This window comes from Sinocyclocheilus rhinocerous, unplaced genomic scaffold (assembly GCF_001515625.1).
Source record: "Sinocyclocheilus rhinocerous isolate Xijiao unplaced genomic scaffold, SAMN03320098_v1.1 scaffold1115, whole genome shotgun sequence".
NCBI classification, from domain to species: Eukaryota; Metazoa; Chordata; class Actinopteri; order Cypriniformes; family Cyprinidae; genus Sinocyclocheilus; species Sinocyclocheilus rhinocerous.
This window is the reverse complement of record NW_015658514.1, coordinates 814,902-838,352: the sequence shown is the minus strand read 5'-3', so window position 1 is coordinate 838,352 and position 23,451 is coordinate 814,902. Positions and strand designations below refer to the sequence as shown.

General features: G+C 38.8%; 1 protein-coding gene across 3 annotated transcripts in view; it reads right to left on the bottom strand.

Annotated features, from left to right (window-relative positions):
- The window catches only part of dgkza (diacylglycerol kinase, zeta a), a 121,422-nt gene that overhangs the window by 84,312 nt on the left and 13,659 nt on the right, over positions 1-23,451 (bottom strand). For 2 of the 3 annotated variants that reach the window (XM_016530736.1, XM_016530737.1), the window contains exon 1: positions 5,900-6,593. The exons of the other annotated variant lie outside the window; for it this stretch is intronic. In XM_016530736.1, coding sequence (XP_016386222.1) covers positions 5,900-6,084 — 185 coding nt within the window. In that variant the 5' untranslated portion in view covers positions 6,085-6,593. Of the gene's footprint in view, positions 1-5,899; positions 6,594-23,451 lie in introns of those variants that run through there. 3 annotated transcript variants of the gene reach the window in all.

The window sequence follows — 23,451 nt, the reverse complement described above, 5'->3', positions numbered from 1 at the left end:
TATTTTAACCGAGCCCTCACTAACTGAGTATAATGCCACAATTATGTTAGAACGCATCTCATTGTTTCTGTGGCGGTGCGTCGGGCTCATCATGGGGCGCGCAGTCCGGAGCGTTGTATGCAGGGCCGCATTAATGCACGGGCTTACCTGGGCTTAAACCCAGGGCCCCGGGCTGAGGGAGGGCCCCCGGTGATGCCGGAAATATCGTAACCCCATTTTATACCGCTACCTTAAAATTACACTTTATCGCTTTTGGTTTGAATGCGCGTGCGGGCGTTGCATGTCCTGCGCGAGAAGTGACAGTACAACGCTTCCAAATATGAAAGAGAAAAGGGAAAAATTAGCAAAAATAGGGTGAAAAGTCATGCAGTCAAATTTGTTGGGGAAAAAAATCCAAAGCTCACGGCATATTTTAACGCAAGGCTAAGAGAAGACGCAGATCACGGCAAAGGTGTCATGCTAGTAGTAGCTAGATACAGTAGGCTATAATTAGTCAAATAATAAACTCTTTTTTCATCTTAACATAGTTGAGCTTGCAGTATTAGCCATCACACACTAGAGCTGTGGAGTATGATCATTTTTATGATGCATCGCGATGCTGATGTGAACGATTCTGCATAAATGTAATTTAATCTACATATTAATGTATGCTACCGTTTTATTATAATAAATTACTCTTGTTATAGGCTATTTTAATTAAGAAATATATCTGAATATCTGTCTTGGTGAGTATTCGCTTAAACAGACGGTTATTTCGTAAACAGTTGTGAAAAAATCTAATGTGTAATAGGATTCGTGATTTAGATCTTTATATAATAGCTACAACTCAAACAACGGAAGAAAAGAGGGAATTACTCCTCTTGACTGAATGAATTTGTAGCTTTATTCTTTGTCATTAATACACTAAAGACTATGCAATGATTATTCTTGATTATTCAATTTCTGTATGTCTTGCTTCTGTAAAATATATGTAAAAGTAAAGCACTGTTAATTTTTTTATAGGCCTATATTGTATTTTCTCTACAGTTTATTTGCATCTTTGTTTTTATTTTTAATAGGCTAACAAAGGTAAAATAACAAAAAGAGCTTTATTGTGATTATTACTATGGTAATTATTATTAATTAAATAATTGGAGGAGAAGATGCATTGTGATGCATCATAATCAATCAAATCAAATCGTGAAGCAACTGAAGATTCACACTTGCGATTTGGCCAAAAGGGCTCAACAGTGGTTCAAATTTTGATTTGCCCTGCCACAAAAAAATTTGTTTTATCATTGTTTTTTCAATACCAAATTTATAGATAGGCCTACCTGTTAAATTTTACAATTCTCGATTCCAATTGAAGACAAGTCAGTAAATAAGAACAAATTAACCAATTATAAACAATAGCACAAATCGCTAGCCTAAATAAATGAATAAATAGAACAAAGATCAAATTTAAACAATGCGTTAGGTTTGTTGGTATTCAGGTACAGAAATTGAATAATCAAATGTAAAATAACATTGCATACTTTTTACTTGTGTAATTCAGGGTTGCGCGCTGTTTGAGACGCGGCTATGTGTGCTCAGAACACACTGAATGGAGCTCTCTCCCGCGTCTGCATGAATGCTTTAAACCCTCTTGAATGTTAAAATATCATGACAAATCCGTCATCTGTCCCAAGCGTCTTTCACGATGGCCCCGGGCCATGTTTTGTAAATGTGTACATTTACCTTTAATAATTTACCTTCCTCTGTTCTTTAATGTTAGTTCATAGTGCATTTAACCAACATTAACACATGCAATTTAATGCTAAACATTTTTATATAGATATCTGTGTAAAATATATCCGGCTATGTGCATGTGTATTTCATGCAGTGATATTTGTGTCTATTTCATATGACAGACCTGTTTAATCTTTTGTTAATGACATTTATAGCTGCAAAATAAAAGGCTGACAACTTGAGCTTTGATTATAAAGACTGAGTGAATGTAAGCTGTAGTTCTCGTTGATGAAGGGCCCCTCAAGAGGTAAAGCCCAGGGGCCCCTTACAGTCTTAATGCGGCCCTAGTTGTATGACTGTATCGGTTTAATTTACTCCAAATATATGAACTTAACGGTTTTAAATACTTTATATTTTACGTGTTCGTTTATGTCCAATATTTAGTGTTAAACGTTTTAAATACAATTCTTGAATTCAGTTTAAACGAATTCGTTAAAAAAAAAAAGTTTTGATTTGTGCTTATTATTTTTTTAAATGCGTTATTAAATTTTTTATTTACACTTATTATTTTTTGATCCGTGACCATTGTTTGCTATTCTGAAAACTTTACTTTCATTTTTATATTTTGTGCAATATAATTTTGCGTTTTTAAATTTTGGTTTCACGCTTGTTGTTTTTTTATCCGTGACTGCAATACATTTGGCAGGAAAATGATCCCATATTTAAAATGCATATTTTCAGCAAGATAGACATGATTATCAAAATCAAACACATGTTTTTTGGCAGAGTATCTCAGGTACCAGCTGTAAAGGCACAGCCCTATTTTGAAAAAGGGGGCAGAGAGGAGCAGCTCATTTGCATTTAAAGAGACATGCACGAAAACAGCGTGTTTCTGATCCCATTTAAAATAGGCATTTTCAAAATGATATAATAAATGATCTGTGGGGTATTTTGAGCTGAAACACAGACATATTCTGGGGACACCTGAGACTTATACTATATTACATATTGTAAAAAGGGGCATAATAGGTCTCCTTTAACTGAATACACACATAGTATGGGTAGACTCAGAGAACATCAGACATTGACACATACATGAGTCAGTATTGTCAAAAGTTCCCATCACATGGCTTTTTGTCACTCGTCACCACACGGTTATATGTAGAGATGACCCAGATAGCTGGAGTCTGACATGATGAATGCGTCTCCACTGAGTTCTTCCAGCCTGACACAGGGTTGCCATGGTGACACAAGAGGAACTTGCTGTTTTACAGCAGAGAGTTCCAGGACATGATCAGAAATATCCCATCATGCTCTAAAGCACTCTAAGGTTAATGTATTTACATGCACATATCGCAACCAGCTCACTTTCATTTGCGCTTAACGTCATCTCTGATGTCACAGAGGCTCTAGATGTAAACTCAATTGAGTATACAACAAATAAAGAAACAAAAACAAACAAACAAACAATGGGCGGGGTTTCATAACTAACCCTGCCTGAGATTGTTTACAAAGGCATGAAAATGTAAACAAACAAAATGACAGCGTAAACAAATACAGAGCAACAGAGTGTGTGAGCAGAGGAAGTAAAAATACAAATGATGTCCATTCTTTAAAGCTGATTGTGAATTTCTTTAGCGTAATCTCACATACCAAGCAATGAAACACACACACACACACACACTCATTTCACAATTCACACACATACACACTTATATACCAGCTCTGGCAGCTGTAGTCTTAATTATTCCTGTGATCTGTCTGCAAAGAAACTGATCTCACAGAAACCGAGCTCTACCAGAGAAAGTTAATAATTCAGTCTGATTGACATCCTCTTCTCACATCTCTGATCATCTTCATGCATCAATTAATAAGCTCGACACACTCACGCACACTAAAGCACACAGCAGGAGCTGTCTCATCAGAGGGAACACATGCAGAGCTGAGAAGGCGAGAGATAATAGAGGTGATAAAAATGCTGTCATGCTGAAAGAGCGTCTGTCAAACCTTACAGAGCTGACATTACCGTGTATCATTTTAGCTGAGCAAATCCTCCCATTCTGCCACACTTGATGACATAACTAATCACTCTGTAATCTCTTTATGTTCTGCATCATTATTAAGTTATGACTGTATATTCTGCATATGTAGGTGCTGATGGGATGAGTTTGCATATCCTACCATCTTCCTCCACCTCTTTCTTTCGCTCACTCTTTTATCAGTCCATCATGTTCCGTTTGCTCTTTGAAACGGTTCGATGGAATGGATAGAAACCAGATTAAAAATAGATGGTGACTAATCAGCAGAAGAACCAGGATAGAGTCCCACCTCCGATTTCTAAGGGTTTGAGAGAGTCACAGACACACACAAACACACTTGTGTTTACCTAGCAAACATGCTCTACTGAAAACATACATTCTACTGTTGGGCCGAAGGCAGGGAAACACCCTGGAAGGATGGTAAATCTAACACAGTGTCCTAACCAGACGTGATGTGACAAGCAATTTGTCTGTCCACACCAGACATCAACCAGACCAAAATCAATCACACATCCAAGCCAATTAAAAGAGCGCATGGGCAGACTCCCTCTGCAAGCACACTACTATCTCACACTCTCAACAAAATGTAACAAAATAATAAATGATATACCAACTTAAAATCTAACACCTACCCCTTAAGCATATAGCTTATAGCAAACTTATCCACATACACACACAATCTTGTCAGAACGCTCCTCTTCTCTCAGAATCAGAGAATATGTTTATATGCACAGTTATAATCGAGCTACAGCAGGTTTTGCATAGTAGAGCTACAGCCCAACACTTAATCGAATATTTGAATGATTAAATACACATTAAGCATCACCTCTGTCTTTTGGAGCAAGCGTACAACATAGAGGTCAACTGTAGTGTGATTAACGAAGCCAAGCTACAATCACATTATCTGGGTCTGTTAGTGCAGCTTCACAAAAACCATGCTGGTACGATTTCAGTTGAATTAAAGATGAAAAATAAACTAAGAAAGACAACAATGAAAAAATATTTAATTATTAACAAATAAATAATACATTCATTTTAGTCCATTATTTCCAAATTAGTTTTTCCACATCATGCCCAGTGTTGTCCTTCAAACAATGTGTAATTTTAAGGAAATGAAAACAAGTGGATGTTACTATAAAGGCTATGTGCAATTAAATGTGCAAAGGATTGTTAAAGTAGAAGTTAAAATCTCTAAGCTAAAAAAAATGATACTTCAGAAAAACAAAAGCATATACTTACATGTAATGGGGTACTGGTAGGAGGTAGGAGGAACACACATGCACTCATCTGAAAATATAACATTTATACTCAATAGTCCTTTACTGTTACTGCTCTCAAAAAAAAAATACAATTACTTTTGTTACATGTAGAAATTTAAACTTACATTTAAAGTCAAACAGTATGTTACAAAAACGATCAATTTAGTCAGAATTATTGCATTCCTTATTCTGTTGTGTTCTGACTGTTTGACGTGAATGTCCGAGCCAGCACTCTTTCACTGAGGTCCGTGGAGTTTATTGATAGAATGAGCCTTTATGTAAAATGGAAAGATTCACGTGACTTTCTAAAATTTACAGATAAGGATAAAACTGTTAAAAGGAAGTTATGCGCTGAGGAAACACATAACAGGGTAGGCCAAGTTAAACTATGTTTTTGTTTAAAGAGCTAAATATGGTGCATTCTCATGTTTAGTACAATTTCAGTCATGCATTTTCCCAAAGCGGCATTTTGTCCATAGACAGAGAAAAAAAAGTGACGTGACTGATGGATGTTTTCAGTCCAGTTCAGTGTTCACAAACACAAACAAACAATAATCAAAGCTGGTTATGTCAATTATTATTGATTAGTTGCTACAGCCAGAAAAAAAAATTGAGCCCAGCCTGAACACAACACAAAGTGTCAGTGAGCAAACACACAGTCACAGTCTGGCTAGGTATCATGCACAGTGTTACAGACACAATGTGTTGTCACTGCAAACACACAGCACAAGGCTCAGGTCTCAGATGGAAACATTGAATGGAAACTTGAGCACACGCACTCTCCGCAAGTTCTTATGAATACGCAATCTTTCTTTACATCTACCCATAGACAAAAAAAAACAAGTGCACTTGGACGAGCTCATAACACACTCGTCAGGTGCGTGTTCAACTCACCTCCTTCCAAACAGCCGTAACCCAGTAAAAGTCCTGTTGCTATGCCGGCGACCCACTGCGACTCTCTCCCCCTCAGGCTGTGGGTTGGATGGGAGGTCAGAGTTGGATGAAGAAGCGGACGTGGAGGCCAGAGAGGTTGTGACTTCTTCCCTGTCCTGTGAACCTGCTCCTAGCTCCTGCTCCATCAGGAGCCTTGGGCTGTCAATCAAACAATGGTAACTAATCCCAAACTCACAGAGTCAGAGAGTCCTCATGCTGAGAAAAACTAGAAGTGAAGGGTCGCACCATCCTGCTCTCCGCCTCTCGGAAAGAGAGGGAGGACAACGCCAACAGTGCTCAGTCCTCCAGATCCTTGCAGACTTCCACGTGTGATCTGCTTCCCATTCCGCCTTCAAGACACTTAATCCTGTAAGCAAACCCCCACATTCCTCTCCCCCTCCTCTCTTTCTTTCTTTCCTTCCTCCCTCTCTCTCTCTCTCTCTCTCTCAGGAAGTTCTTACAGTCCCAGTCTAAGCAGAGTCATAAAGCAAAGAGAGTTCCTCCAGTCCTCTCTTCATGTCTTTCTCTCTCTTAAAGCGCTCATCTTATGTTTTCCTCTCACGGTGGCTGCCGCTTGCACTCACACACGCGTCTATGCAGGCGCATACACATACGCTCTAGCTGCCGGTTGCACTCACAGACATTGCACCACACCAGGAAGTGTCAAACTCAGAAGAGACTCATTCGTAGGACCCCAAATGTAGCAGCCCCTCCAGGTGCCTGATTGTTTTTGATCTTACTTCTTTGCATCTATCTCACCATCAATTTGTCTTTCTCTCTCCGATAGAAGAAAATGAGATATAACTCTGACAATGGAACAAAGCAGCTCACAGTTTGCTGATCAGATCAGTAGTGCATCTAGTTATGGTCACAAATATCACTTACAGACAAATGGTTACTTTGGAAATCTCTATACAGAACTGGTCAAAGATAAAAGGTCTATAACTGAGGTCACAGAAACATATATAACGCAAAATGTAAAACAACACACACACACACACAGACAGAACAATACGTTTATGGCTGGGCGAGCGCACTTCTAACAGGACAGCAGGTAGGAGGAAGATCTTATAGTAGTCAATAAATGCAGTTTGACATTGAGAAAAGAAAGAAAGCAAAAGGCATGAGGGAAAAAGATGGAAAGAGAGATAGCCTCAGGTTCTCTGCTGTTATTCTGTGTGTTAGCAGGCATGTGTGTATGTCTCTTAACATTTGGTAAAGGTTTTTCTTTTATATCTTTTACAGTTACATAGAGATACCAACCCCCAACACAGTACACATACTGCAGACAAGGGCTATTGAGTTAACTAACCAATTTTGGAAAGAAAGAAAAAAGATACTAAAAATAAACTTTAAAAGAAAATAAAGTACAGATGTAAAATGTAAAAGAAAACGTTACTTCAGCAAATCGCCAAGGCAACATTTCCTATAATAGCTATAATAGTATCTCAGCGATACTAAAATAACACTGTGGACAGAACCACAAGAACCAGAAGGGAAGTATTCTCATTAGGTCATATTGTGTGTGTGACTGTGTACTGTAACATGACAACAGAATAAGAAAGCCAGCAGAAAGATTCCTCTCCACTACCAACTGTTCACACTCACTACAGACTTCCTGTGAAGGAAGGAAATGATGTCACAAAAATGGGAGTCGTACACAATTACGGTTGGACCACAAACCAGATATTGTTTCCTGCTATTCTTCTCTTAGCAATACGTGTGTGTGCTTGTGTAAGAGAGAGCAAGCTACATATAGAAGGAAGAGGGAGAGAGGAGGTGAAAATAGGACAGCTGAAATGATGGGTAGGAAATATATATCTGTGTAGGAGTGACAGATCCACTGTAACCTGGATTCAGCCTGATCTAATATACCACCAGAAACAGCAGCAGGGAGACATTTCCACCAGAAATCAATCCATCCATATTCATTTTCACTGTAGCACCTCAGCAGGACACATTCTAGTAAAGCACCTTAATTCAAATATCAAATTAACCCTTTTTATGGGCTTGAGTCTAAAACAGATTGTAAAGAAATGATAATTTTGTGCATCTTTAGACAGGATCTCCACCTTGTGGTTACATTGAGTAACTGCATGCCTGCAGGGATTTTACCACTGTGGTTACAGTCCTTAAAAACCACTGATTTATTTACTCAAGTAAAGTTTGTGGTATCAGATTAGATTACATATTATATCATCTATATCATTAATAGATTATATAATATGATATTTATAACAAAGCGAAAGTGACTCTGAACTAAGCACAGATTATGGATGTTTCTAAAAAAAAAAATCAGACACACTGTTCCCACAATAATTACAACAACTTGAACTATTATTAAACTCTGTAATCCCCTTACTCACAAACATAGCAATCTTTCACAACCCCACATTGCTATCTTTCTCTCTCTCTGTCTCTCTCTCTCTCACACACACAGACACACACACACGTGATGAGATTCAAAGATAAGAGCTGGTGGTCACAGATGGTTTCCATATGCAGGTTTGGTGGTTAACTACATCTGGCATAAATACATTCAAGAACACAGAACAACTAGACAGTGAAACTAAAATTCAACCAGCCTATAAACACAAGCCAGACACTATATATACAGTAAATGCACACCAGAATGTCAGTTATTTCGAGAACACAGACGGAGATGCAAAAGTGGCATTCGCATTTACATGCACTTTATTAGCAGCAGAGCATGGCATTAGCATCAGCAAGGTCAGGAGTTCGACTCCCTAGGAATGCATGATTGATAAAATGCAATTCAATGCAATGTAAGTTGTATTGGATGAAAGCAGAAATGTAACTATTCTTAACCTGCATTTACATAATGGGTCAGAATGCTGCTTTCTGCATGCATTCACTGAATTGGCTCATATTTAGTAAACATTCGCTTGTGATGACTGACAGCACAGCGGATGCATACAGACACAATATTAATAGCAAGCTGCACACCCTTAACTTGTTAAATTTATAAAATACAAGCGCTGTTCTCTTATAAGTCAAAATAAATGTGACAGATTAGTTTGAAAGTTACTGTATGCCTGCTAGAACATGTACACAAGTTCACACGCTAATGCTACAAGACCACACAAAAGCTGAATCAGAAATCATATAGCTACTGTCTAGTAGGTCCTAACATCTGTTTACAAAAAGGTATTTTCTATAGTATGAACATGAGTAGCATAAAATAAATTTGGATATACACTACCATTCAAAAGTATTTGAACTGTAAGATTTTTAATGTTTTTAAAGAAGTCTCTTCTGCTCAACAAGTCTGCATTCATTTGATCCAAAATACAGCAAAAACAGTAACATTTTGAAATTCTCTAATTCTCTAAAAAACATTAAAAATCTTACTGTTCAAAAACTTTTGAATGGTACTGTGTCACTGTCACATGACCTACCAGCACAAGTTGCATTGCTACACTGCCATTCCCAACTCCTGTCCTTTGGCTTCAAAGGATAGTAGAGTGTCCACGGAATACACATTCCAGAATTCTCATAGTAATAGGTCATCCAGGCCTAATGTTTTTTTAAATGCTATGAATTGGGGCATACTACTCTTTTGGCATACTATCCAATATGACATATTCTGATGCAGCGAAAGTGTTCTTATTGTTAGATCTTGCATTTGGCTTCAGATTTAAATGTTGCAATGTCTTCATAGTGCTGACCAGAGATCAGAGCGTCATTCTTACAGCTAAATGAACTGACAAGTAGCTTGCGCCATCAAACGGTAAGCATATGGAGGTATAAGCAAGTGTAGTTCAGTCTTACCTGTGGTAAGGTTGAGGCGGAGGGGTGGGGGGCAAGACCCATTTCCCCCTGTGTGCCCACATTTCTCTGTCTCTTTCAGGGCTGCCAGATTGACTCTAGTTACTGTCATGCACACAGCTACTGTAGACAGCAACTGACCCTTGCAGCATGTGCCTCTCTGAGCTAAATCTTTCTTCCCCAACACCCCCTACTTCCTGTTGTGACAGTTCCTTATGTGAGTGTATGTTTGTGTTTGTATTGTGTGTGTGTGTGTGTGTGTGTGTGTGTATGTAAGAGAGAGAGAGAGAGAGAGAGAGAGAGAGACAGAGAAACAGAGATGGGTCAGGGGTAAAACTTAATTCTTGTAAAAGAAACCGCCTCAAATAGAATATGAGCAACAGACTGCAGAAATACATACACACACACACTGAGAACAGGCTCCTGTAGGAAACTACTTTTAGTACATTTAAAGGAGAGCCCCAAACAAACACACACACACACGCATGCACACTGGCAGGCAGCTTTCCCTGCTTCTTACAGAGGAAAGTGACTGATGATCTTGAACTTTTATATTTTTGTGCATGAGATTGAGAACACAAGCTGCTATAATAAACAAAAATGAAGAACAGACATTGTACAACTGTACTTCCTTTGTCACACTCATCTCACTTTTAACCACATGTAAACACTCACCCACAGATGCATATCTTAAGATATTTTATAAAGCAAAGGCTGTTGTCCATTTCCACTATCTGTCTTTCTATTAGAGACATGCATTTTGCTCATTCTGACAACTCAAAAGATGAATCCACCAATATCAAAATATTTTGTTTTATCATCATCTCAAAAATCTCAGTGTACAGTGATGAATCTGGTTACTCTAAAGCACTGGTTCTCAGTTCCAGTCCTGGGGACCCCACATTTTGCATGTCTCCTTTATTTAACACACCTGATTCAGATCATCATCCATGAATTGAACTGAGTGTGTCAGATAAGAGAGACATACAAAATGTGCAGAGCAAGAGGTCCCCAGGACTGGAATTCAAATCCACTGCTCTAAAGTAAAAATATTACCGTCAAAAAAATCACAAAATGAAAAAAATTGTTTGTAGTCCTGGAATTGGATTAGTGTGAAATCAGTTACACAACTGAAGCATTTTCATAAGTCATCATTGATTTTCACTTTCTATCCTCTCATTGTCTCTCTGCAGAACACTGGGTTTACAGATTGCTACCTTAGCGAAAGCAAGAAGGCAGATTTTTGCATCTAGTACTGACCAAACATAATTTACATAATGACGAACATAATTTAACTCCAAATAATTACTTTAAGACATAATAGGACAGGGCAGGAGAGGTAAAGAACATGTAAGATGCTGTCATCTCTCCTCTCTCCACTAGGGGGGGAATGTACTCTTCTTCACTGATGGCTCTGTAATCTGTTTAGCTATAGTGACGTGACATGTGACATGTGGCCAAGTATGGTGACCCATACTTGGAATTAGTGCTCTGCATTTAACCCATCCAAAGTGCACACACACAGCAGTGAACACACACACCGTGAACACACACCCAGAGCAGTGGGCAGCCATTTATGCTGCGGCGCCCGGGGAGCAGTTGGGGGTTCGGTGCCTTGCTCAAGGGCACCTCAGTCGTGGTATTGAAGGTGGGAGAGAGCGCTGTACATTCACTCCCCCCACCTACAATCCCTGCCGGTACGAGACTCGAACCCGCAACCTTTGGGTTACGAGTCCGACTCTCTAACCATTAGGCCACGACTTCCCCAAACTGCCAAAATACCCTTTCTATCTCTCCATTCTGTTGTTCCAAACAAAGTACTTTCTTTCTTCCACTGGAAAAAAAAAAAGATGTTTTGTGGTATTGTGCTGGCTGCTCTTATCCATGAATTTACAATGAATGAGCACTAAGGCATTAAAAATATTATTGTACATTATGCTATACGTGTCAATTTCTTCCAGTTAAACCAAACTTTTATGTTTGTAGGTTGTAATGAAGACCTTTGAGTTTCTGTGTGTATCTGACAATAGTTAAAAAAAAAAAAAATGGTGAAATGCTCGTGAAGTGACTCTCAGAGCAGCTCTGGAGATGAAGTTCATACAGTTCATGCAGCTCTTCATAGTTCAGTGAGACAGCAGACACTAAAAAAATGACGAGCGTCATGCATGCTTGAGTATGTGTAGTAGACAAAACTGTGGCATTAATTCACACAGAAACACGCAGGCATATTTAAATTGTGGGTTTTTTGTTTGCAGTTTAATATTTACAGAAACTAGTTTGTATGGCAATTTTATTAAGTGTACAGCCATACCATTTGATTCATATATCCAAATTCAGCATTATCCAGTAAATGTCATTTTTATAACTGTATTCCATGATTCCATCAGCGTTTTCTGCATCACTGAATCAGTTTTTGTGAACTATTTTTTTAAGATCCTGCATATTTATACAAAAAACATATAGAATGGCCCTCTGGGGTTCAGTGACATTTTGCTCACTCATCTTGAATCTCCACACAAAGAGCAGCTCAGCCCACCGGCACACTTACAACTGTCAATTATCAGCAACCCAGATGGATTTAAATATGGTAAAATATATCACACAGAGCTCACAGTACTACAATCTACAATTCAAAGAAGCACAAATAAAGTCAGCCAAAATATGTATTTAACAAAAAACCAAGGATCTGCACAACTTGGTTTTGTGGACACAGATTCTGCTGCCATTTTAGTGTGTTTGTGATGTGGCAGCGTTTGCTGCATCTCTTACAGCCGAGTGTGTTGGACATTGTGTTCCAGCCCATGAACTCTAGCTTCAGAGAGATCAAGGCCAAAGTTACCATGGCGTCTGTCACTGTAGTGACTGCTTATCAGCTACAGGCATCGATTAACTAGGAATCAGTGAAGGCCGGTTTTGATTGGCTCTTATTAGCTTGTTTGCAGCTTTGTCATGACGATGTGATACAGTGACCTCAAGACTAATTGGAGCAGGGCGAGTTGGTCTAATAAAACATGACCTATTGAACGTGTACAGAGTTTAGGAGCACAATATAGCGGAAACTACAAGCAACTGGTCTTCTGCAGCGATACAGTGTGTGTCTATGGACACATTACAGAGTACACACAGTTCCACTGAGCACACACTGAGTTTACATCTACTCAAATATCTCTCACACACACGGCGGCATTTGTAATTTGTGTTGTACAGAAAAGGCTTGAATAATTAATTTGAACTCAGTCTCAGGCTCTCTTGTGTCAGTCACTGAGTGATGTCCTTTCTGTAACAAACCTGTGCAAGTGTGTGTGTGATCAAATTTGTTTCAGCTCTTTTTCAAGTACACGATAGGACTGGTTTAGGATTAGGTTTTCTGACAACATCTAAGCAGCTGCTTTCTCTCTCAAGAGCATCTACTTGCAGGCACTGGCTTCAGTAAACTAATGAACAGGATTCATGAACCGGCACATCCTAACTCGAGTGCTTAGCCACAAAATGGTGCTGTGGGATCTGTACCTGGTGTGTTTCTCTCGCTCCCTTAAAAACAATGTAATGTCAAAACTTAGGGAAGCAATCTCTCGGTGCTCAAAGCAGAGGAAAGGAGGTATTTTTGTGATGGCACAGACTGTTGGAGGAGAGCTCCTGGTAAAGCAGCACCTGCAGGGCACACTGACTCACTCCAAATACACTCCAATCTACACACCCTTCAGTACAGCTGGGACTCTCTAACTCACTCTTACACACCGCAAATAGACAGAGAAAGGCATATACACTCACATACAGTACATATAAAAAAATATATACAAATAGTATAATGTCCAGTAATTCTGTATACTGGACAATCAGACTAGATACAGATACCAGACTAGTCTAGATATACATTTTAACCTTTTCATAAAATCTGACTTTATCATACGCTGTGATACTATTTACCAAAAAAGCCAATGATCACTATATAGACCACCACATGGACAGAACATTTGCTTTTGTTTAAAAATCAGTTAATTTTTTCTTAAAGAACACCAACCCTGATATTTACACTGTGTCTACACAAAACATGACCACTGTCACAAATCATTTATCCTTTAAGAAAAAGAATGAAATGTCAGTTTAGTGTCAGAGATTTATCGGGCACGCCGCATACAGTGTAGACAGAATCATAATTTATAATAAGATTTATTGTCCTTAGTTTTGTTGCATCTCGTAACTTGCATCCAGTATAGATGCAGTGTCAGAAATATATTTATATATACATACACTACCGGTCAAAAGTTTGGGATCAGAACGATTTTTAATGTTTTTTACAGGAATTTCTTATGCTCATCAAGGCTGCATTTATTTGATCAAAAATACAGGAAAAAATGTAATATTGTGAAATATCATTATGATGTAAAATAACGTTTTTCTATTTTAAAGGGGTCATATGACGTTGCTAAATAGAACATTATTTTGTGTATTTGGTGTAATGCAATGTATATGCGGTTTAAGGATAAAAAAAAACACATTATTTTCCACATAATGTACATTATTGTTTCTCCTCTATGCCCCACCTTTCTGAAACGCATCGATTTTTACAAAACTCATCAGTCTGAAAAGTGAGGTGTGCTCTGATTGGCCAGCTATCCAGTGTGTTGTGATTGGCCGAATACCTCAAGCGTGTGACGGAAATGTTACGCTCCTTACCATACTGTGATGCCCTGTCGGAGTGACGAGACAAAAACATTAAAACCCATTATAAACGAGGCATTTGTTGCATCCAGTGGGGACATAATTACTGATTATAATGACTTATACTGTCTTTTTACGCTTTGCGTATCGCACCGCGTTAACATAAAACCATGTCTGTATTTGTGATCGAAGAAACGACAAACAACAAGCGCTACTCTACTCTGCTCAAAACTCGCGTTTGAATCATCAGTGGCAAGTTCTTTAAATATGAAAACGTACTTACAGGCTGTGAGTCAGAAGCGCCAGACTGTCCTTGCAAAGTTGGAAATGCCCCACTTTATAGAAACAGACACCGGCATTGTAGGCTACTCTCCCAGGAAACAGTCCTTGTCCTCCATAAAATGTGCTGCACACATCTGAATATTTGGGTTGAACTGTTCCGGAGCAATGTTGTAAATACAACTTAACCACCGATTTCTAGTTGTGTCCTCTTTTGGAAGGCCAAACAAAGTAGTTTCGCTTTCACAACGAAACACAGCGCCACACACGTGAGCTTGAGTGAGCGGAGGCCGGAGGCATAGAGTGAGCCGCGGCCTAGAGTGAGCAGCGGCCGGCGGATTCGACGAAGGAGCGGCCGGCGGGCTTGCAGCAACCACATGTGACGACCTCGGGCTGGACTCCGCTTCGTCCACGGTGAAAGCCGATCCAGCGATCCACAGCGCGAAGTTGATGTATTTCCTCAGGGGGTGTGTTAGAACGAGCCGTTTTAGGTAGGCGTGGTTGACTCTTAACTTTTATAAAGAATATCTCTTTGGATTTGAGACTTTAGTCTTTGCAACTTTACAGATCTTCTTTATGCACCAAGAGCTTGTAACACTCCAAAGAGAAAGGAAAAATTGAAATCGCATCATATGACCCCTTTAACATACATTACAATCTAATTTATTCCTGTGATGCAAAGCTGAATTTTCAGCATCATTACTCCAGTCTTCAGTGTCACATGATCCTTCAGAAATCATTCTAATATGCTGTGGCGGCGCTAGGGCGGGGCTTGACGGGGCTATAACCCCATCAGAAACTTGCTTAGCCCCGGCACAGCTTTGTTGCATTTCTTATTTATAGCTCGATCAACAGAAAAATAAATGAAGTATCTGCTGCTTTGCACACAGATTCCCTCTGAGAGAAACAGAGTGACAATAATTAGAAATGGTTGGACCTTGAGAAAGATGAAGACAGACAGGGAGTTATACGGAGAAAGGAAGAGGAACAGAAAGACGGGGGCGGAATAAAGAGAATGAGAGAGACTCAATTAACAAACGCCCACTTCCTTACTGTCTGTGGCTGCAGCATTATCCTCTGGAGCAGCCCACAAACCCACACAGATGACTGTCAGAGACGATCAAATGCTCACTGAGTGCCATGATCACTAATCTGATGGCTAAAATAATCTCCACTGAGATTATCTGTGAAAATCTGTGCTTACTTGTTTTCTTACTGGGTTACAAAAGAAGTCCTTTCCATCAGACAGTGTGCTCAGCGCAATTTCTGTCACAGGAACTAACCATATGACATAAAAAAGATTCTCTTTTCTCTCTCTCTTTTTTTTAATTAAAACCTGTTTTCCCACATCCCAAGTACCACACCATTGTCATGGCGACCCCTTATTTAAATCATCTTTTTTTAATCATCTCTGTTTCCAGTTCTTTTCAGCAGAATATGCACATGGTGTGAATATTATTTTTGCCCGTCTCACACTCTAGGGTTACGATAGCCAGATTCTGTAAAGCTGAGAGAAAGAGCAGTGTGTGAGAGAGATTTAAGAGATGGAACAGTATAAAAGTGAAGCTCTTGTTGTGATGCTGTCGAAACAAAGGCTTGCCAAGAGATAATATCAAAACACACACAAGCAACCAACTTTATCCAGCCTTTTAAGACTTGAGTAGTGGTCGGCCGATATAGATTTTTTTGATGGCTGATGCCGATTTCAAGCAGCAAATATAAAGACACTAGTAACTTGATATTGCATTATTTAATTTAAAAGTAGTAAAAACACATGCATAACACTTACTTAAAATAAATTAAATTGATATAATATTTACTAAATTAGAAATAAATAATTGAAAATGAATACATATAAAAAAATTAACTTTATAAAAAATAAATATGTCAGATAGATTTATTGAGATGGAAATTTCCTGATTCTGGAATCCTACCATAGTACTTTCGCAAAAAAAAGAAATGGTTAAAAATATGAATATAAAAGGAAGTATCAACTGAAAACAACAGCACACTCAATGATCTGCTAATAATCTGTGCATTCTGGAGGCTTTTGTTTTTCAAATAAAGATAATGTAGTGCTAATTTCACATACAGCACATGGTGAATATGATGTGAATACAACACAGCGGCAAACTGGATATAGCGGAGCATCGTTTGAAATCAAGGGTTTAAAGTTTGTCGATTGTGTGACAGCTGAACACTCACCCAATTCGCACAGACAGACGGACAGTCATGCACACTCATTTTTATGCTACAAGACTATAAATGCACACTTAAGAAGATTTTACAGCTGGATTTTTTTTTCACAAGATTTGTGAAATTAAACATTAGATATTCAAAGACTTGTTTAAATGATATAAATAAATACTTGCTAAATGCTGACAGTAAACGGTGGTTACTAATAATATAAAAGCAAAGTACTTTTTCATATACCATTTGCTTTCTTTGCTTAACAGTTCTGTCAATAACAGATCTGTCAATTATTAATAATTTATTAGTAAACTATTAGTAAACTACTAATAAAGATGGAGAAAGGGAGTTCCATGCCCCCAAGTGCTGGTGTTCTCAGTGCTGTCAAAAAAAAAAGCCCTGCATACTGTCAAGATAAAAGTCCCGCTTCCAACACATCGGCCAAAAAGAAAAACTGACAGACCAATGCTGATAATTGTCACAAACAGGCAAGAGACAAGAGGAGTTCAGATAAACAGATGGGTTTATTGACAATGCTGTGATGGTCAGGATCGAAGGCAGGTGAGTATGAGAGATATGTGAAAGTTCTGGGTTTCTTAGCTTCTTGGTAATCTGGGTTCTGATCGTTGCAGGAATCCTGGAGACGAACCGGGGCTGAGGAGAATCGGGATTGCAGAGACGTAATAAGACTTCTGGAGGTAAGGAAACAACGGGTAGTTAAGCAGGTAAGGAGTCTGGCAATGTTCAGATAGTGAACGGTAGACCGGACACTGGAACACTGAGTGGAGTGAGAAGATATAGCGGGCTTGATTGGTGATGCAGGTGCAGGTGATCAGAATTCGGGTGATTGGGATCTGGTGTGTGTCGGAGGAGGTGACTGTGCTGACGTGAGTGATTGTGATGATTTCCTGACAATAATACATAAATGACAAATATCATCAAAATATCACCAAGGCCGATATATATCAGTCAACCAATACTTGTGCTTCTGTCTGAAGAGAAGCGCAAAAATGAGACTAATACAAGGGCAAGCTGCGCGCATCATGTTATTTGCTTTGTAACGTCTAATGTGCATGCATGACTCTTACATCAGCAACGGGTGCAAGCATTGTCATGTCACGCTGCTCAGCTTAAGGCTGTCTACAGCTGTACTTCAAAGGGCAAAACATCCACAGAACTGCAGCACAGGCCTGTCAATTTTCCATCTGTTTCAAGCCCTTAATATTTAGATCACCTCTCAAAAGAAGGAAAAACTAAAATATGTGAACAAACTGCACATTCTTGTCATTTGCAATCTTATACATCATCTTGTACATCACTAAAAACAGCAGGACATTCTAAAATAGGTGCATACTGAATTTGGCCTTATATTACTGTCTCAGTACTTTAGTACTTGGTACAAAACCGGTAAAAAAAAAAAAATGGTGGGCAAGTGTGTAAGGGCCTGTTTACTCCTGGCAAATTCATGCATTTCTACTGATCGGATAACTATATGATAGTGAAAAGACCAGGTATAAATACAATCATTTTCATTAAAACTAGTGAGACTAAATTATTTTACCAGTGCTGATGCCGCTCTCTCTCCTATTGCGGCCTTTGATCTTGAGCTTAGCTGACGATAAATAAAATGCAGCTCGTATCTGTTGCTTTCACTGATGTGAACTCAATTAAATTTGCATATAGGCCTATTGCTGGAATCGACAATAAAACCATTTTAACAAATTAGACCGATATCTGATCAGTAAAAACACATTAAGTGATCAAGTGTAAACAGTCCCTAAGTGAGCACATGTGGAACAAAAACTCTGACTGGTCATTTTGTTTATGTGCTCATTCAGTTCAACAGACATGTCTTTGATTGGCTACAATGAACAATGCTGCAAAAACATGCTGTAATCAGAAACTTTTGACACTCACAGGAGCACAGGAGCATTTGAAAGCAGCTGTCATACTCATGAGATGAAAAAAGATAACGTAACATTATCATAAAGTGACGTGACATGTGGCCAAGTATGGTGACCCATACTCGGAATTAGTGCTCTGCATTTATCCCATCCAAAGTGCACACACACAGCAGTGAACACACACTCGTAGCAGAGGGTAGACATTTTTTTGCTGCGGCGCCCGGGGAGCAGTTGGGGGTTCGGTGCCTTGCTCAAGGGCACCTCAGTCGTGGTATTGAAGGTGGGAGAGAGCGCTGTACATTAAATCCCCCCACCCACAATCCCTGCCGATACGAGACTCGAACCCGCAACCTTTGGGTTACGAGACCGACTCTCTAACCATTAGGCCATCACAGATATTGCTTATATATCGCTTATATTTAATGTACTGCTCAGCATTATTGCCCTGCATGAGACTTGGCATTTGCAGCTGAATAAGGACAAGCACACATACACAAAGGGAAAACTCCAGTCTGGCCTGGATGTCTTAGTCTATATTGAGCTACATTCTCTGTGGCTGGTTTCATAAGCAAACAGACGTCTGGCTACAATCTAAAGTGGCTGCACTTAATCAGTCAAAACTCTGCATTTGAGCTTATTAGTTACGTTCTCTCATAGAACAAACTCTATTTTTAATGGTATAAAGTAATTTCTAACACACTGATCCACAACAGATGAAGCAGAGCTCACAGTGAAACTTTGCTGGGTATTGTTTTGGCCAGGTGTGCCTGATTTTCCTCCTTCTCCAACTACATGCTCAACATGACCTAAAGAACAGCACTTTCACTTTCCGTCACAGTTGAGAAGTGACATTTCAGTGTCAGTAATTGCACTGTTCATGGCCATAGAAGCACACTGACAGGGAGGAGAGGAAAAGAACACTCACTATAAAGAAGAGAAACAGGACATACTGAGACAGAAACGTAGTTCAGTCACATTACCTAAAATGAAAAGTCTGTCATAGGATCAGAATTCTGTACTCCACTATAGAAAACATGTACTTGTCTCTAACCAGAACCATAATGTTTTACAGCAACAGGCTTTCCTGCCAGTCATTATCCTTATATTACCACATCATTCCCCTTTATGACCTGACCTTTCAGGTATCTCATTACTGCAGCAGCGGCCTATTCTCCAGAAGAACAGATTTTCTTCCCATTTTGATCCTCTTACTGCTCAGCAGTACAGAGAAACATGGGTCATTATCTGGCTTTAATGAGCCCCAGTCTTGCGTGTTCTGGTTTCTGGGAAACCAAAAATCCCCACTGTGGCTGAAGTTCTGAGAACATCTTTAGTTTGGAGATTCATGGTCTCAAAGGTCACGTACACACTGCAGCTTAATGCGGTCGTCACTCCTCCTCTATTTTGACAATAGCCTTTTACAACTGAAGTTACTCCAAAAAATTAAACTACATTAAATCCACATAGTGGTGTGGTGTGTACAGAACAAACTAATAGAGAGTTAAATACAAGCATTGCAGTTACTATAACCTACAAATGGCTTACTTATAGTTGTCTCCAGATTTAAGATTTTAGAATATTACACACTTCACCTTTAACACATTAGTAGCTCAATAATGGTGTAAGACTTGCGTGTTAGTCTAGTGCACAGATCCCCAAACCAGGACCCACAGGGCAAAGGCATTATGACCTCTTTTTATCCTGATATGACACTTTCTTTTTTTTTTACACTTAATTAGCGAAGATTAGGGATGTTCATTTTGGTTATTTTTCCTAACCGACAACCGACGCTCGTTAACCGATTGTTAACCGTTAACCGACAAGATTATTTTAAATTAGAATTGAATTAAATTAGAAAGGATAAGTGTCTGTGACCTGTTAAAAAATACTAACATTTGTTTCCCGGGGATTCATTTCACATGCGCAAAAAGCAGCAAACAACAGAACATGATATCCGGCGCCGCATGCACGCACACAGTTAAGCATTGCTACCTTGACAATGCAGCCTGTTCATTATCATAACAAAATACAGTCAGTCAAACATATGAAAAAAAATATAGTAAAAAATATGTAGTAAAATCTGTGCCGTTAAGTGTTATTACCGCACCGCCGTGATGTTATGCAAAACATTTTGTTTTACGTGGATATTGGAACTTGAGTGAAGTAGGCTACATAATAAATAATAATTTGCCATTCAAATACATTGCAAACACGGAAACATTTGATTTTGTGTGGAATGAGAAACGTTGGTTTCAGTTTCGTTTTAGCCTAAATGAATTTGTTTTGGCTTGTCGTTTATATTGCTATAGCTTCTTATATTTTTAATTATTGTTCTTTTCTAAATACTGTTAATTGAAAGGATTTGTTGTGGAGTGAGGGGAACTAAAATAGCCTAGCTATGTTTACAGTGTTTATTATAATGTTTGTAAACATTTCGCTTCGGCATTAGGCCTATTTCTGAATGAAATTAAAAATGCGACTTATACGTGACTTGTTTTTTCCCCCTAAAAAACAAAAAAAAACAATTTATATGCGTAGCGTATTTTAACTATGCAGCAAACCTTTTTAAATATTTTGATAAATTACTGAAAAAAATAAATAATTAAATGACTTTTTAAACCGTTTAATTCTTACGGTCGGTTAACCGGTTAACCGGTTAAAATGAACATCCCTAGCGAAGATACAGACTGGAAGTTCAAAAATCAGACATGTGGCATATGAATGGACATGAGGTTTCTGATAATACTATTACGTATTGAATAACGTGGTGAATTCAATCCCTTGATACAAAACGCAGCCCTGGTAAAGCAGACAACTGCTTTGGAAAAATCAATGCAACACATAGCAAACAGAGTTCATGCAGGGCCAGCAGCAGCCCTCCCCCCTATTCATCAAATACAAATCTGATACAGGCTAGACATGAGTAACTCTTCTTGAACCATATCACCGTCTCCATCTTAATCAGGCCTGGTAGACTACAAAGCCCATTATTCATAATTCATGTAGGTCTGGTGGTTTTAATGTCATTAGGCTGTTTCAATGGGCCATGTGTGGTTTCATAAAAGACCAGCTGGTGGTGTGTCATCTGTATAAAGACAGATCTGCTCAGTTTCCACGGACATCTCGAAAACAAGATCTGAGCCATCTGACAGACGTACTGGATTGTGTCCCATGCCACTGAGCTTTGATTAACAAGATAGGCTATCTCAAAAAATAAAAAGAACAATAACACTTTGTATGCATGATGTTCACTAGATTTGTTAAGTCAGCCCTCCTACAGTTCTTTTGTTCTTAATTTTGATCCCTGGTGCCAAACACTGCTCCAAGATGACTACAATAATATATTGTAGTGATCTGCTCATCGTGTAATCTATGCATTCAAGTAAAACTAATGTTAAAACATTTCATATAAAAGACATAATCCACAAAAGTCTATGTTATAGTGGTTTTACCATAGTTAAAGAGGTCTTTTTGTGCTTTTTATATTTTCAACTTCATGAAAAAACTCTGCAAGGTTACAAAGCACAAAGTCCACTCCAAAGAAGAGTTCTTTAGTTCTTTATATCAGTAAGACATGTTCCTGAACTCCCTTAAATTCCTTGACTGCAGTCCTGAATTTTCATCCAGGAACAAAACACACGTTTTGAATATGGATATTTTTCTTACAAAAATGCATCTATTCGCTACAGGACGCCTTTGTTCACCCTCCGGAGCCGTGTGAGGCACTTTTTATTATGGATGGATGCACTTTATTTCACTTCTTTTGGACTGATGCACTGCAACACCCCTGACTGCCATTAAACAGCTTAAAAAATCAAAGACTATTTTTAATATAACTCCGACTGGATTCGTCTGAAAGAAGAAAGTCATATACACCTAGGATGCCTTGAGGGTGAGTAATTCATGGGCTAATTTTCATTTTTGGGTGAACTAACCCTTTAAGTGGACATAACACAGTTTCTGGCAATCTCATGTTAATCATGAGTACCTATATAGTAGTATTGCATCTTTCATATCTCTGAAGAGTCTTTAGTTTTATCAGATTTATAAAAGACAGATACAGCTGTACCACTTCTCACCAAAAACATTCGAGCTCCTGGAGATGTGCCGTGGGCAGAGCTAAAGAGTCACAAGCATGCACAGCTTTTGCATAGCAATCGTCTGCAAGCAGTGACATCGATATAAAACAGGAACAAAAACTTTACTGACCTAAATTATTTTTTAATTTGTTTAGAAAACATTTGTCACCGAAATGCCAGGAAAATCAAACACACTTGTACAACTCTGTTGCTGCCCCAGAGAAACAAACTGCATCCACTGTTCCCTTAACGCTGGGTTCTTCGGGAAGCTGAACAACTTTATCTTTCCCTCACAACTAGGGCTGAATGATTAATTGCATTTGCGATAATATCGTGACATGAAAAAAATTAGATTTTTCGATCGAAGAGGCTGCGACTACATGGTCACGTGACACACAAGAGTAAAGAGGTGTGTTCGACTTGAAGATCGATCGGTGTATGACATCAAAGTACGGCGAGAGAAAGCATAAGGAGACGTCCGCGCTCTCTTATAGCTCTCGCAGTACTTTGATGACACACACCCACTGGTCTAAGCAGCACTGCTTTAAGTCGAGCGCGGGCCATCAGCAGAAAAAGAAAAGAAATAAAACAGTAAACAGCCAAAGGACGT